A 16,570-nucleotide genomic window follows, 5' to 3' on the forward strand; every position below is an offset into this window, starting at 1 on the left:
GGAAACTGAGGTTCAGAAGAGTATGGTAACTTGCCCAAGGTCTCACAGCTAATAGGTGGTGAAGCTGGGATTCAGAGCCAGTGTAGTTTAAACTCAGATGTCTGCCTGATGTAAAAGGTAGAACTGCCTCTCGCCCTGCTTTCCCCTCGGACTTTGTTTCTCTAAATTGTGAGGCCTTCTGTCTCGGTGCACGCTAAGTCAGTGTCGTCGAATCCAAAGGACGAGCAATAAGACAGATCTGAAGGGACTGTTGTGTCCCAGGATTTCTTTGGTTTGAAGTGTGGATCCCTGCCCTTTCTTGCTGTCCGGAGCAGTGACGACAGGTGACACGACAAGGTCTGACGTTAGCAGCCTAGACCGTCACCCACTCAAGCCCACCCGTGAGTGCCTCATCCCAGCTGGCCTCGAGCCTCTGAGCCAAGCCCAGTGGCTGAATTTCGCAGGTGCCCCATCAGTCCTGAGACAAAGGGTGAGAGCCAACTTCCAGAGAGGACCAGAACCTAAAGCAGGACAGGGTTTCGTTCTCTGAGGACCCCCACAGCTGACTCAGGGTGGGGCAAAGAAAGGCAGTGTATTTAAGGCGGGTTGCCTTTTTTGCCTCCCATGAAGCATGCGGTCTCTTGAATTTTATAGGTAGCCCCTGAAGAAGATGAAAGGAAAAAGAGGCGGCGGGAAAGAAATAAGATTGCAGCTGCCAAGTGCCGCAACAAAAAGAAGGAGAAGACAGAGTGCCTGCAGAAAGTGAGTCGTCCCTGGGGCACCTGGGTGGTGTAGGTGGTTCCGCGTCCGACTCTTGGTTTTAGTTCAGGTCATGATCTCATGGGTCGTGCAATCAAGCATCAAGGAGGGCTGAGCGGGGAGTGGACTTGAGGATTTTCGCCCTCTGCCCCCCCCCACTCACTCTCTCTGTCTCTCTAAAATAAACAAGTAAATCTTTAGAAAGAAAGAAAGAGAGTCCTCCCCGCCTCACCCCCTCCTCCTGCTCATGCCTGTCCACGACCAACCTCATGTTGCCAGCACGAGGGGAGTCAGAAAGCCCCCTGCCCAGAAGTCTTTTCCCAAGAAGGACCTGTAGCTGGTAGCAGAAGGCTGGTGGCTGCAGGAGGGGGGAACGGAGCTGTTAGCACATCAAAGGGGACTCTGGATGTAGAAGAAGCAGGTGTGTGAATTAAAAACCACAGATTGTCTGCTGCCCAGATTCCCAGCAGTCTTAGCCCGTCCATACACGTCTGGCAGCTTCCAGGCTGCGGGATATGTCAGCCCAGTTAAAGAAGGTTCACTCACCCGTTTTACCGAGAGAAGGAAGCTGCCGGCTCTCAATTGGCTCAATATGAAAAGCCTTTAATTAATCTCTTCAAACAAGTTATTTCCTTAATCTGCAAGCAGTGGTTACACTTTTTTTTTTTTTTTTTGCATTCTGGTGTATTCTTAACTCTGTTGCCCTTCTCCTCAGCTCATCCCATAGCCCGAGCTCCCCACTGTGTTCCGCCAGCTCCCCTTCTGCAGGAAGAAGTGCAGGTGGGAAGAGCATCCCTGGGCAGGTGGGACGCGCCCAGGTGCAGTCCTTCCGTGCCTGTGTCCCCTCCCCCAAGTGTGGACAGGCCAGCGCAGAGTCTCCGCCCAGGCTCCACAGGTCCGCAAGGATTCTGTTGATTGCTTCAGGGAGGCAGTGAAAATGGAGACATTTTGTGTGTTGCCATGTACATTTTTTCTGGGGAGACGAACTTCTCACTGAAATCAGTGACTCACAACAGACAGAGCACCATGAGTCTGCATTTTTTCCCAGCAGGGCTGCTCATGGGCTGTTGGACTCATGCAAAGGATGTCTCTGAGCCGTTGGTTGTACTGCATTTTCATTGCCATGACAGTCACAACCCACCCTCAACCTTGAGTGGAAACTCAAGGGCATCTCTGAAGAAGCCTCCAAGTTCAAAGGCTTCTCCAGGGTCTGGATTCTCCCAGACCTAATGCCGCTGTCCCTGCTTTGTGGGGACGCCGTCCCAGGGAGCCCAAGCACTCCCTCTCTGCAGGCTGTTCCCAGCCTCATGAACCACAACGACGTGTGACCACTGCCACCCCGAGGCCAGCCTCTCTGCACTGGAACCTTGGCTCCATTCCTAATAATTCTGTTGCTTGTTCCCCAGGAGTCGGAGAAGCTGGAGAGCGTGAACGCTGAACTGAAGGCCCAAATCGAGGAGCTCAAGAACGAGAAGCAACATTTGATATACATGCTCAACCTTCATCGGCCCACGTGTATTGTCCGGGCTCAGAATGGGCGGACTCCAGAAGATGAGAGAAACCTTTTTATCCAACAGATAAAAGAAGGAACATTGCAAAGCTAAGCAGTCGTGGTATGGGGGCAACTGGGGAGTCCTCATCGAAACCTTCTACATCCCAAACCCTGAAGCCATTGGAGATCTGACTTCCTGTGCACCTCTCACATCCCAGCCGTGAAGAACCATCGAGGCGGAAGAGCCCTTGGTGACTCAGCTGGGCCTTTCCTCTCTGCACCAGAGTGGACTTTGGACCAGGACAAGGGCATCTTTTTGTCTCAATGCCAGGATTTAGACCTTAACATTACTGGCTCTTCTTGGATGCTGCAGATGGCCCCTGTTGAGGGTCCTGCGCATCTTCTGCCTGGATTCTACCAAAACCAGGATTCTCACCATTAGGACTCATGCTGAAGAAGTGTCTGTACCTTGGGTGGGTGGAGTGGGGCCACGTCCTGCGCTGCCACGGCCACTCACAGGGGACACAGAGTGAGAACGGCATTTAGCAACGTTGTACAATGGCCAGGGTTGTGTTTTCTAGCAAACATGCTATTATGTACCGGAATTAACTGTGTGCAACGCGTCTGTGTCAAAGCTAGGCATTGTGCTCTCCTGATGTTTGTTTTGCACAACACCGGTGTGATTTTCCTCAGATCTGGTTTCTGAGCGGGGGGGTGGGGGGGCGTTGGCGAGCACCATAGGCCGTGTCTTACAGAATGTTGAGGTGGCCAGAAGAGCTTGTCCACCCCGGGAGAACAGAATTCTGCTGGTGAGCAGGGCAGTTTTGTGTCAACAGAGAAAGCCGCCTTTCCCGTGGCAGCCAGGCATTAGCGAAAAACTCATGGGCATGACTGCAGGTCCTCTGTCTCAAACTCATTTATAATGTCACAGGAAGAAAGCAGGAAGTCCAACTTCCAAAGGGCTAGGACTCTCCACTCAGTGACTTAGGTCAGGAGTTATTTCTAGGCCAGAAAAGCCAAAGAATATTCCATTTTCCTTTTCTCACAGTTGAAAACCACATTCAGTGGAGACAAGTTTGAAGCCCGGTGATGCCTAGGCGTTAGCATTATTGGATGTCCGTGGCATTGTTTGTCATATGGATGTTTGTAGAAATCTGGCCCAGAGCATTTATAACTGTGAGAGGTCATTCACACTGGCCACAGGACTCTGGCTACTGTCTGTTTAAATTCTGATGTTTCTGTGAAATCCTCAAGAGTGTTTAATCCTATTCAATAGTATCATTACAATTTTCTGTAAGAGAAAATATTACTTATTTATCCTAGTATTCCTAACTTGTTGATATAATAAATACTGGAACCAAGACATGGTGAACTTAAGTGTTGTGCTGGTTTCTCTTCCTTTTAAATGGGTTGGTTGTTGAACTCTAGCCATTCCCCACCCCCTCCCTCTCCGTTGAGGGGGAGGGGCGTTTTCGCTTAAAAATTCTCCCAAGGGTCATCCTTTGCTCTTTGGGGTGCCACTGGGCGGGATAGTTGACTTTCCATTCTGTTCCTCAGACTGTGGCATCTGTTGCCCAGTTTCTCATTGACAAGCCCCGAAACACAGCGCCAACCAAGTATATCCTTTAGACCAACTGTTTGGTGTTAACATAGAGTTTTGATATAAAATCTCAACTATGTTTCTTTGAATGTACAGATGCCTAAAACGTAGACCCATTGTTCAGCTTGACACTGTACCTTCTGCCTCAGAACATTTCTTAAAGTATTCACTCGATTACATCCGTTATGTCCAAATATGTGTCTGATTATTGCAAGTATGTATTTCAAATAGGAGGAAAGAATGGAGGGAGGAAGAGAGGGAGAGAATCATTTTGATAGGTGTGCTAATTCAAAGAAAGGCATTTCACCGAATGGGATTCCTTAGGTCTGGAACAGAACCAGGCTCCCTTGCTCTTTGCCTGTGCACGCAGGTATTCCTCACAGGCTAGAAATAAAAACTGGCTATTCTGCTACTAATGTCTTCCTTCAGAGAGATATTAGCTTCATCCAATGTTAAGATTCGTGCACATGAATGGGGAGCCTGCTCCTCTGAACTCCTGTACGGTTCCTTTAAATTAGCACCTGTGACACCCGTGTCCTGATTTTGCTGCTTTATTTGCACATCAGGGATACTTGCCCATCTGTAAAGAGCCAATTGGTGGAAGCGCCCCTTGTCACTGCTTTCAGGAGATAATCTATTTTCTTTAAGGGGTGGTGGGGGGGGAAATCCTTGGCATTTACCCTGTGGTTGTAGGTGTAGGTGCCACCAATCAGCGGTTAGAAACTCCAGACAGTTTTTAAGCTGCCAAGGACAACAGTGAATTGGAGAGGAAGGAAGTGGGTGGTGGCAATGGCCAAAAAAATTGATCCGAAAAATACACTGTATATGGTTAGTGGAACTGAAAGCTCCTTTTACCAAGTGTATTAAAAACAGTTTTGTTTCCTGCGGCCAAGTTTATGTTTTGATACTTCAATAATAATAATAAAAAGGACAAATAATCTATTTACCATCAAGTTGTTCAGTTCCTTTTGTTTCATAGTCAATGGAGAGGGAAGGTTGGGAGGATCTGAGAGAATAAAGTTGGATGGAGCCTCCACCAGAATCAGACACACCCAGTTTGCCAGTCTCTTTCCACGGGCCTCCTGCTGGGGTGGTGACATCACACTGGCGGGTCATGGAGAGCCCCCCCTCTCCTGACCTCATCCTTGCCCCTTGCCTTTCCCTAACATCTCGCCTGACACCTCTTGCAGAATCAAGAGTTTTAAAGGTTCTGGTCCAGAGGGATTCTGGAATTAAAACTTTAACTTTCTGCCAAGAGCTCAAAAGCTATTTTCCATCTTTATCCTACTTTCTCCCCATTGGCTTTGAATAAACCCTTAAAACCCAAACCCATACTGAGCCTTTCCTTTCTTCCCATCCCATACTCTGGTTGTATTCACCTTTCTCTGTGTTTTCATGGATCTGCCTGACGTAGAGCCTCAGAGGAGGCCAGTTTTGCCCACTGAGCATCCTTCTGTGTTCTCATAGTGACTCTAACCCCACAAGCTTCTCAATTTGTCCTCTCAAAAACTGCTCTCGGGAAGGAATTCACACGGAGGCTTAAAAGGCCAGTTGAGGATGAATGCTAATAAATGCTACTATTTATTGAGTTAGACGATATGCTCAACACTTCACATGCATTATTTCGTTGAATCCTCACAGCAACTGTTATCCCCATTTTACAGACGGGGAAATGGAAAGCTGAGTCACACCGTTGACCTTTCTAAAGGGTTCCAAGCAGGAGTGTATATGTGCTATATGTGCATGTGTGTGTGAGAGAGAAATTACACACAACATAAAATCTACCATTGTACCCATTCTAGAGAGTGTAAAACTCAGTACATTCACAATGCTGTGTGACCATCACCACTATCTAGTTCGAGAATTTTCATTCCCTACAAAGTAAATCCTGTACCTATTAAGCAGTCACTCCCTACACTCCCCTCCGTCCAGCCCCAGGCAACCGCTAATCTACTACCTGTCTGTGGATTTGCCTCTTCTGGATATTTCATCTAAATGGAATCATACAGTATGTGGCCATCTGTGTCTTGCTTCTTTCACTTGGCATCCTGTTTTCAGGATTCATCCCTGTTGTAGCAGGTATCAGTACTTCATTTTTTTTTTTTTAATGGCTGAATAACATTCCACTGTATGGATAGACCACATTTTGTTTATCCATTCACCTGTTGATGAACAGGTGTGTGTATTGGAATAGAAAGATATCCTTTATTTTCAAGGAATGAATCCCTAATGTAGGATTTCAGGCGTAACATCAAACTGGGAGATTAGAGAGTTGGGAGCAGGTGTCTTAGAACTTCCAAGTAACAATTTAGAAATCACATATTCTGCGGCTAGCTCTGTGGGAGGGGTGATAAGGCAGGAGGTATAATGGTACATGCTCTCCATAGGTGTCGATGCTTCCAAACCACTCCTGTTGCCCCAGGAGGGTGCTTGGTAGGCTCCTGGAATTGAAGATGACACCTCTGCACCCCCCGCACTTCATTTCACTGGGGAAGAAGGGAAGAAAACCAGGGGTCTTAAGAGAGCATAACCAGGTTTCCACACACAGGCTGTTTGTAGAAGCATAAGGGAGAGGAGGAACGAAGATGACCCCCCTGTACAATTTAATTCCCATTTCAGCCCAGCCACCACCTGAAGTAGTTGTTTTGGATTCTGTCCGTAACATATATACACATATAGAGTCATGCAACTTCCAATAGTGCATCAGAAAGGTCTTAAATCAGTCTGGTTTAAAACCTGTGGCTGGCCCAAGCTTTCTTTGTGAGGCAAAGTACTGTGGTGGTCCCAAACAAAGACTTTAGAATCAGGTAGACCTGCATGCAAATACTGCCTCTTCTGCCATCAGTTCTGTGAAGTTAGGCCAATGATACCGTCTCACTTTCTTCACCCGTAAAACGGGGCAGTAGCAACAGTACCAAACTTGATGGATTCTTACGGTCATATGTGGAGAACATGGCATGGTGCGTAGGGGATGCAGTGTTTAAGGTTATCATTAATGGCTGCTAGCATCAATGTCTACTGCAGTGTTATGAAAGAGCAGGCCAAGAACCAAGACTGCCAATTCTGGGTTCTTGGACAAAATGAAACCATGAGCTCCAATGGTTCAAATGTATCCCATCATCTTACCTTCCTATAGCTTTGGTCCAGTTGCTGAAATCTTTTGAATTTGGGGGAGGGGAGAAAAAAGTCCCCACACAAAATTGTTCCATTTGAAGAAATTTTTATTTTGATACCCACCTGAGTCCCTGGCAGGGTAAACCTGTCCTCTGTGGGGGCAATGGGGCTTTTGGGGGGAGGATGGTGGCCCTGCCCTGAGGGGGTGTCTGGGGGACGAGAACAAAGGGGTATGTGACAGTGACAGGTCACAAAGGGCAGCAGAGGATAAATATGGCTGCGCAGGGGTTTAGGCTGAGAGAGTGGTCACTTCTCTCACCAGGACTGTAGTTTGCAGCCTCTCAGGAAAATTTTTAAAAAATCAGGGCAGAGGTGAGGTAGAGGAGGAGCCCACCGTCCATCTCTACACCCTTGCAGAGATTCAGTCTGGGGTCCAGGCACCCACCAGCATCCCCTCTGCCATCCTCAGAGCCCCCAACCCGGACCTCTGTCTCTGGGAGGTTCTGAGCCAAAGGAGGGGGGGGTCTGTGGCCTGTGGGGTGGGGTGGGGTTGAGACACCTGCCCCAGAGCCACCCGTGTGACACAGGAGCCCTCTGTCAACCCAACAAGGCCGAGGAAGGGAAGACCCAGGGCCACCCCCGCCGCCCCTTGCCAGCCAGCACTGCTCGTGACACAAGGTGCTCATGAACGCCGAGGCTCTGCTACCCTACCACACAGCCCACAGTGCTTCTGGGGTGGGCATGTTCAACACCACCATGGGGAAACTACAGAGACAACTGCACAAGGGAGAATATGACATATTCAAGTACGCACCTATTTTTGAAAGCGACTTTATCCAGATTACCAAAAGGGGAGAAGTCATTGATGTGCACAACCGAGTCAGAATGGTGACCGTGGGCGTCGCATCCACCAGCCCCATCCTCCCGCTCCCTGACGTCATGCTGCTGGCCCGCCCGGCCACCGGCTGTGAAGAGCATGCCGGGCGGGGCCAGGCCACCAAGGGAAAAGGCCGCAAGGCTTCAAAGACCTTAGAGCTCACCAGGCTCCTTCCCTTGAAGTTTGTGAGGATCTCCATTCACGACCGTGAGAAACAACAGCTGCGCCTCAAGTTCGCCACGGGCCGCTCGTGCTACCTGCAGCTGAGTCCCCCTCTGGACGCGCGGGAAGACCTCTTTGCCTACTGGGAAAAGCTCATCTACCTCCTCCGGCCGCCAGTGGACAGTCACAGCAGTACCTATGCCATTCCAGCCGAGGACATGCTGTGCATGCCTGTGTTTGAGGAAGAGGACCGGAGGAGCCCAGCGGGGGCAGATTTCCAAGGAAAAGGGGATCAGGACCAGGTCAGCATCAGGAGCCTCCACGTGGTCTCGGAGGTGGCCGGCGCCACCTCTGCAGCTTTTGCTGGCGGGGAGGGGACCCATCAGGACTCCCACAAACCCAACACCCTGCCCGACGTAGCCGCCCCAAACACAAAAGCGACAGGGCTCGACAAGGAGTCGGCAGCAGGGGCCACGACAGAGGCGGCGGCGGGGGAGGCCGCGGGGGCGGCGGCAGTGGTGGCCGCAGGGACAGCAACAGGGTTCGCAGCGGGGGTCGCAGCGGGCACCACAGCAGGCGCTTTGAGCGTGGCGATCACCAGGTCTGGGGCCCCTGAACAGCTAAGCATGGCCGTAGCCGGGGCAGCCACCCAGCGTCCAGGAGGCGGCAAAGCGAACCTCGCCATTGCGGGCGCTGCCAACATGTCCCCGAGGAGCGTGAACGTGGCCTTGGCAGGTACCGGAAAGACCCCAGGGTTTACTTCCGACTCGTCCAACGGTCTCCCAGAGGACAGCATGTCCCTGGCGTTCGCCGGGACAAGAGCTGCCGGCAAGGCTGCGGGAGAAGCCGCTCTGGACGTAGCCGAGGGAGCGCTCCTCTCCGACGCGCCGAGCGCGGGCGGCCCGGGCGGGCAGGCGGGAAGGCAGTCCCTGAAGGGCCGGAGGGAGCGGAGGGAGCACCGGGAAAAGGAGCTAGCCCTCCGGAGCTCCCGTCGCCGCAGGGCCGCCGAGAGCCGCCACAAGGCCCAGGGGGACAAGATCACCCGGAAAGCCTCCAGCCGGTCCATAGCGGTCCACAGAGCCGCGCGCGAGGACAAGAAGGAGAAGGGCCGTGGCAGCCCGGGGGGCGGCAGGCGCGCCCCCCACAAAGGCATCAGCCACGCCCCCATCGCCAAGGAGTCCAGAACCTCCCACAAACCGGGGCGGAGCTTATCCACCCCCAACTCGGGCTCCGCCACCAAGAGGCTCAGCAGGATCAGCTCTTTCCTGAGGAACGTCAAAGCCAACCTTATTACAAGAACCATGGCCTCCCCACGGGGCAGAGACGTGGACATGTTGCTGAAGACCGTGGACAGGAGCGGTATGGAGGCCATCATCGAGGCCGCAGAGAGCGGCCAGTGCTTGGAGAGCGCGGGGAGCGGGACATCTGACATCATGGAGACGGTGACCTTCGAAGCCCATTAGTAGGACCCAGAGCTTTCGGCAGCTGCAAAGGGGACCGGGCTCAGGGACGTATCCCCGGAGACTCCATTCCAGCTTTCCTCACTGCAGTTGAAATAAAAAAACATACAATCTGAGAATGGCATGCTGCATTCTGTCGGAATTTCTAGGTCCTGCAGCCCAGTAGTGACCTCACAGTGGATTCTGTGAGGTCAGCCGGGCTGCCATCCAAGACCCCAGGGTCCAGTCGAGGGCAGCCCCCACCTCACACCCATGCTCAGAGCCAAAGCTCATCCTGCCTCAAGGCCTGTCTGGCTTGTTCCTCAGGGCCACAGCTAAAAGTCAAACTATGGCCCCTAATGCTCCACCTCCACCATTTCTCTATTTTTATAAACGTTCCTAACTCCTGAAGGTCCATAGACAGAGTAAGAACAGGGACAAAGTAAGAACGGTCCTCCCCATCTCCTCGGGCTATTCAGTGGAGGGAAGAGGGGTACAGCAGCCTTTGTGGGCAATATTCTCGTCTAGACCTAGCAAGTTCTTTCCAGGGTATATATCCTGGAGAGACACCGGTTCTAAGATGGTGGGAATGTTTATAGCAAAAAATAGCGAAACATTGCAAGCAGCCCAAATTACCCTCAACACAATTCTCAACACAACCCTCCGTGCTCAAGACCGAGGTGATGGTGCAGAGAGGGGTGAGGCAACACCTTTCATGTAGGATATCATAGTGGGATATAAATACATGCAACAGTGAGCAGCTACATACCCTGGTGTGGGAAAAAAACCTATTCTGTGACTGTAACCTATTCCACTTATAGAACAGTTCAAAAACAAGGTCAAAAGTACATGTGTGACAAAAACAAGGGAACAGTACACACAAAAATTCAGGACAGTGGTTTTCTCCAGGATGGAAAGGTAAGACACAAGGTGAACACAGGGCTTTCAGAGCTTCTGGAAATGTTCTGTGAAGCAAGGCCGTGCGCACGCAGGTGTATTTTTCACATCACGATCTCTGCAATCAGAATGGTCCTAGAATTGCTTCCGACATACCTAAGTGCCTTTCCCTTATGTTTTCACTCTTGTGTATGCACAAAAGTGTTATGTCTTATGTCTGAAAGGTCTGGTCTCTTTCAATTGGGTTCTGGGTTCTTGTAATAATTTACCTACTTACAATAAATGTAATCACTATTTTACAGATAGGAACACTAAGGCTCAGAAAAGTTAACTTGTTCCTATCACACAGTAAAACCTTTGCAGAACAGTGATCCACTCCTTTATGCAAAGGATTCCCACCACTATGTTCCCAAACTCTGCACCAAATGTACTGGACTTCCCCTTAGGGAAGGAGGTTTGGGAGCTGGGGATCTCCCGATAATGAGCCACTGTGAGCTGGTTTTTGAATTTCAGGGAGCTCACAGCCCTCAGCTGGTCTTATCTCAAGAGTGTCCAGACCACCCTTGAGTTAGGTCTGGCTCCCAGTCTTCTATCCCCAGGCTCTGTGTGACCTGCACTGCAGCCAGCCATAAACGGACCTCCTGCCTGGTATTCCAGGGACCAGTCTGGAATCTCCCCTACAATCCATTCCTCCCACAGCCACTAATTAAACTTTGGTATGGAGAAACAATTTAAAAGTGTTTCTCCTTACCGAGTCTCTCCTTCTGGGGTTCGGAAAACAAATCCTTAAACTTCGCCTGAGGGAGATTGTTTGTTAGGTCACAGCATCCATGCACTAAAGAGTCAGGGAGGAGAGGAGTCGCTTCTGTTGGTGAAGGGAATGGCCATGGGGTGGGGCTCTGGTGAGGAAGGAAGGAGCCAGAGACCCACACACATCCACCGTTTCCTCAGGCAAAACAAGGTTCACAACCCCAGAATGGAGAGTTATTGGAGTGAGTCAAGTTATTCTTAAAGAATAGAACATGCCAAAGATTAGATACGGATTGGCCCTGTGAGGAAAACAACCTCAGAATCATTAACCCAGAGCTTCAGAGAAGACTCAGAGCTGTAGGGAGACACAATTAATAGTTTACTCTTAACCAGCGTTTCCCTGGACTCAAGGCAGGGAAGTTACAGAAAGATCACATCACATTCCTTTGATCCTCTGATTTCCACACAGGCAAGTGCAGGTAAACACTAGTCTGGAATAAAGACATCTGCATAGCATTTAGCTGTTTAATAGCACTCAGCCAGTTAAAGTTCTTTAATGTATGTGCCCCCTTCTGATTCTCCCAGGTCTCCATTTGGCAGATCAGCAAATGGGAGTTCAGAGCATTTCAAGGACTTGCTCAAGACGGAGGTGATGGTGCAGGGAGGGATGAGGCAACACCTTTCATGTAAACTTTACTGAGTGCTAGCGCTGTGTCCTGCCGGGAACTATGGAATCAATGGGAAAAACAGGACGGACTTGAGTGATTATCACAACTCTGAGTGACAGATACAAGGAGAGACGCATGTTCAGGGTACAGGATCCATTCAGAGGAGGTTCCGGGACATGGGAAGGAGTCTTGGGTCAGGGAAGTGTTCACAGAGGAAGGGGCAGTTATAAGAATGACTAGGACTCTGCCAGGTAGAGGAAGTATGGGGAGCAAGGATAAAGGGTGGAGGAGGTGCAGGTCACAGAAAAGAATGTGTGCAAAGTACAAAGACTTGAAATATCACGATGTGTTGAGCAATTATAGGTATTTCAGTATTGTTGGTCGGCGCACAAGAGGAAAAGAGGAACATGAGGCTGGAGAATCCGGCAGCTGGACCTTCCGGCACCTGGGGAGCCATTGAGAGCCAGCACCTGATGGGAGTAAGTTCTCTCTGGCTCCTGGGTGGACAGCTGATGGGCAGGGGGCTGTCTGAGACAGGGGATCCTCCAGGAAGCCAGGATTGCCTTAATCCTGGCCAGAGATGGGGAAATCTGATCCTGGGTGGCAGTGAGGAAAGAGAAGGGGGCAGAGTCAGGAGATGTTAAAAAGATGGAACAGGACAATTTTCCATCCCACATCCTGAAAGACGGGGAGCTCAAGGTGTGGGCTCAGCACTCATCTAAAGGAGGCGGAAGGGACGAAAGGGAAGTGTCCTCCCTCCATGGTGACTGTTGGTCGGTAAAGGGGATGGCAAGAGAGAGGCTCATGGGAAAGCCAGGAGGAATGTCTTAAGATATAAAACAGCTTCTAGGTGGCTAAGGGGTAAAACATCAGGATAAGGCAGCCAAAGGGAACCGGAGAGGAGAGGAGAGCCTCCCTGAGCCGTTCCTTGTGCATCTGGGCGGGAGGTATTCCAACAGAACCCTCCTCCGCTGCACATAAGAGTCGCTCGGTAGAGCCCCTTGTGGCCACATCCTGGCACTGCAGGCTATCGCTTGAATGATGGGAGCCAGGACTGAGGCTGAGCGGCAGTCACCACTTCCCTTTGTCACACCACAATTAGCCTAATGCCAATGCCGGACGTGTGAGCTGGGGGGGAGGGTTCTGAGTAATGTCTCTCATCCGGGCTGCTTGGCTCCAAGCCTCTGGCCAGGAGTGGCAGAATGTGGAGTGGCCACAAGACCGGTACCCTAGGAGGTTGGGGGGGTCCAACTCAAGGGGATAATGAGTGACCATCCAGAATAGGGGTAGGGTGGAGTTAGTGTCAAGGTCTCCCTGCAGCCTAGAAGTCATTGGACAAACAATTGTTGAGCACCTACTATGGGCAAGATAGTTCACGTACACACACACACACACACACACACACACACACACACACACCAGTAACGCAAGTCAAAGTGTGGTGGTGGCCTTGGGCAGTGTATAAAAAGAGGCGTCGTAGAGAAGGAAAGGTCTGAGCAAAGAGATGATGGAGAAAGAGGAGGACTTGGGAGTTTGGGGGTCTTGGGAGATGTTTCTAGATGACAGACAAGTACAGTGTGCCCAAGATACCATGTGTTTAGGGGATAAGGTAGAGGAGGGTAGTGGGGAGCGGGTGAGGGTGTGTTGGGAAGCGAGGCTGGAAGGGGAGATGAGACCACGGCATAGAGGAGAGACCAGGAATGCCGAGTAAACCCCTGGACCCCATGATCTTCATTACTGCAAATGGGACCTGTAATCCAGAGGCGAAGGGTACAAAGGCTGGATTTTCCTGGAGCAGAAGAACAGGAGAACTTAAAATGTGTTATGGAGGTTCATGTCTTCCCCCACTGTGTAAGTGGGTGTTTTCCCACAAGTGTGCTGAGGTAGTGATACCGCTCATCCTGGGGACACCTGGAGGACACAGCCAGTCAGCTTTGGCTGCCAGGAGCCCCATCTGATATCCCAGGATGCCATTCCAATGTTGCCATTTTCTACATGTTTCATGACCTGCAAAACTTTGGGAAAGATCTGTCTAGATATGCACATTGCATGCACACAATATACTTGTCAGCAAAGAGCCACAGAGAAGCACCTTCCTTGGAGGGCTGGCCTGTTTCCCCCAGTTTCAGTTGCTGCTGACCATGTCACTCCTGTTTCCTTCTCCCACGGACATAGTCACAGCCGCAGCACCTTGCCGTAATGCAATTTACACTAGTTTAAGGAAGGAGAAATTGGAAAGTTTTTCATAAAACTTTGTATAAAGTTAAATTAGTTTTTTAAAGACCTATCTTTTGCTTTGAGAGCATGTCCTTCCTCCTGTTTTTAACATTTTAGTTTGAAGTATAACATACATCCCGAAAACCCCCACACAGCTAGCACCAGTGACGAATGAGAACATCACCACACCCCGAGAAGCCCCCCTCAGGTTCTCTACCGCCCAGGGTAACCATTATCCTAACTTCTGACACCGTAGACTCCTTTTGCTTGTTTTCCAACTTTAGGTAAATGGAATCACGTTGTATGTACTCTTTGACTCCGGTTTCTTTCCCTCAACAGCATATTCATGAGATTTGTCCACAATTTTTCGGACAATAATTCACTCATACTCACTGCTATATAGTATTTCATTGCATACATGTACTACAATTTATTTATTCATTCAGCCATTGGTGGGTGTTTGGGTTATTTCCAGTTTTTGGCTAATAAGAAGAGTGCTGTTATGAACACTTAGATGCAGATCTTTTGGTAAAAATATACATACATTTCTGTCAGGCGTATACTTAGAAATGGAATTGAATACATGCATATGTTCAGTTTTAGATGATAATTCCCCAGTGACTGTCATTACACACTCCCACCAGGAACATGCGAGAGCTCTTCTGGTTCCACATCCTTGCCAACGTTTGATGTTGCTCATCTCTCTCCTTCTAACCAATCTGGTGGGATGAAGTGCCTTTTCTCCCTTTCTCACAAAAATATACTTTTTTAAAAACATAATATGGTGACCTATAGAAAATGGTAATTTTGTTATAATGTCCTGAATAGGCAAAGTTAGAAGCTGGCTTCCAAACTTGTTTTGAAATCTCACACATCTCTGAGATCTTAAAAGTCTTGTGCGTACATGTTTAAGGGTTTCTCATTTTAAGGAAGCTTATATTTTTATAAGCCTCTCCTACCATCCTTTTGCTTTATAACAAACTACCCGAAAACTTTGTGACCTAAAAAATGATATCTTGTAGACGGGTGCCTGGGTGGCTCAGTTGGTTAAGCGGCTGCCTTCGGATCAGGTCATGATCCAGGGTCCTGGGATCGAGCCCCGCATCGGGCTCCCTGCTCAGCAGAAAGTCTGCTTCTCCCTCTCCCTCTGCCTGCCACTCTGCCTACTCGTGCTTTCTCTCTCTCAAATAAATAAATTAATTAATTAATTAATTAATTTTAAAAAAATGATATCTCGTAGATTCTCCTACATCAGGAATTTGGGCACGGCTCAATGGGGAGCAGATTCTTCTGCTCCTCATGGTATCAAGTGAGGCAGATCAGTAGTCTGGTCTGGAGAGTCAAAGAGATCGTCATTCACATGTCTGGTGCCTTGAGGGAAATGGCCATAAGGTGGGACTCTCCACAGGAATGCTTCCATGTGGCCTTCTGCATGATGGTCACAGATAGTCAGATTGGCTTCCCTCAGAGCAAATATCTCAAGATAACCAAGTGGAAACTCCTGCTCACTGAGCCTTAGAAGGCACCCAGCGTAACTGCTACCACATTCTACTGGTTACAAGCGAGTCGTAAGGGCAGCCCACGTTTAAAGGGAGAGAAATTGAACTCTGCTTCTTCATAGAGAAATGACAAGACCACATTGCAAAAGGACGTAGGGGCGGCAATGGTATTGAGGCCTCTTTGGAAAATACAATTTGCCACCCCCCTCACCCCCGATTCTAACAAAGTCAACCTGGCCAGGATGTACCTGAGGAGCCCTGAGGTCACTGTGGTCACCTCCAGCTTTCCTACTTTCCCTCTCCTTAACTCCCTCTCTTATATTCTTCCCTCTTTTTACTTTATTTTCTTATTCCCTCGCGTCCTCCCCCTTTCAGTCAACTAAACTCATAAGAACCCCCACTGGACATTTCTTAGTCCCCTTCTCCCCATCCCTCCGCACATATCTTCAAGTTCTTTGACCCTCCCCCCGGGGGATAGAGTACTGAGACACCTAGAACCACACAGCCTGTCAGGCCCGGAAGGGTCTTGACTAATCCAAGATGCACTTACATCTGAGGAAGTTGAGGATTAGAGAGGAGAGGGGCTTTCCCAAGGTCCTACGTCAAGTCAGCAGCAGAGTTCTGGCTAGCACAGCACAAAACCTAGTCCACAGTGGGTCTCAAAGAATATTTACAACTTTTCCTTCCATTTCTGACTTCCTGGAACTAAAGCCACTTGTTTTCTGTTTCATATTCACTGCCTCGACATTATGATGTCATTTTGGCCTCTTGGTCAAGGAGGGAAACCAATGGTGGGCGGGCCTCTGTCCCCAGAGAGGCCTGCCCCGGCCCTGGCCCGGAACCCAGCCTTCAGAGATGGACAGGGGTCTTATGGATGGAGCAAGTCAGGATTAGGGCAACCAGTCCCCCTCTAACCAACTGACTGTACCCAGACACAATCGCTCCTTTCTGCTGCTGAAATCCAAGAATCCTCTAAACTTGACTAGCAACGAGCAACTAGCAACCAGTCTGGGACTTTTCTGGGCATCCAGGGACGGTGAATTTAATTTAAGCTGATGATGACGGAAGTCAGGCTAAGGCTAAATCTGACATGACCTAGGGCAAGAGAGACAGAAAC

The 16,570-nt window shown here is 49.7% G+C and overlaps 2 protein-coding genes across 5 annotated transcripts in view; both read left to right on the forward strand.

Annotated features, from left to right (window-relative positions):
• Window positions 1-3,607, forward strand: part of ATF3 (activating transcription factor 3) — a 57,597-nt gene extending 53,990 nt beyond the window's left edge. For all 4 annotated transcript variants that reach the window (XM_028125794.2, XM_088029135.1, XM_028125792.2 and 1 more), the window contains 2 exons: window positions 634-741; window positions 2,145-3,607. In XM_028125794.2, coding sequence (XP_027981595.1) covers window positions 634-741; window positions 2,145-2,342 — 306 coding nt within the window. In that variant the 3' untranslated portion in view covers window positions 2,343-3,607. The remainder of the gene's footprint in view (window positions 1-633; window positions 742-2,144) is intronic.
• Window positions 3,608-7,628: 4,021 nt separating this feature from the next.
• GARIN4 (golgi associated RAB2 interactor family member 4) lies at window positions 7,629-9,446 on the forward strand. Its single transcript, XM_028125744.1, has one exon. The coding sequence runs from the start codon at window positions 7,629-7,631 to the stop codon at window positions 9,444-9,446; it is 1,818 nt and encodes a 605-aa protein (XP_027981545.1).
• The last annotated feature ends 7,124 nt before the right edge of the window (window positions 9,447-16,570 follow it).

This window comes from Eumetopias jubatus, unplaced genomic scaffold (assembly GCF_037043125.1).
Source record: "Eumetopias jubatus isolate StellerSeaLion01/CBP00866 unplaced genomic scaffold, mEumJub1_p1.0 scaffold_12, whole genome shotgun sequence".
Classification (NCBI taxonomy): domain Eukaryota; kingdom Metazoa; phylum Chordata; class Mammalia; order Carnivora; family Otariidae; genus Eumetopias; species Eumetopias jubatus.

What these genes read in the sequence shown, in the direction of transcription:
- GARIN4 (XM_028125744.1), top strand. Translation starts at nt 7,629, where the DNA reads ATGAACGCCGAGGCTCTGCTACCCTACCACACAGCCCACAGTGCTTCT.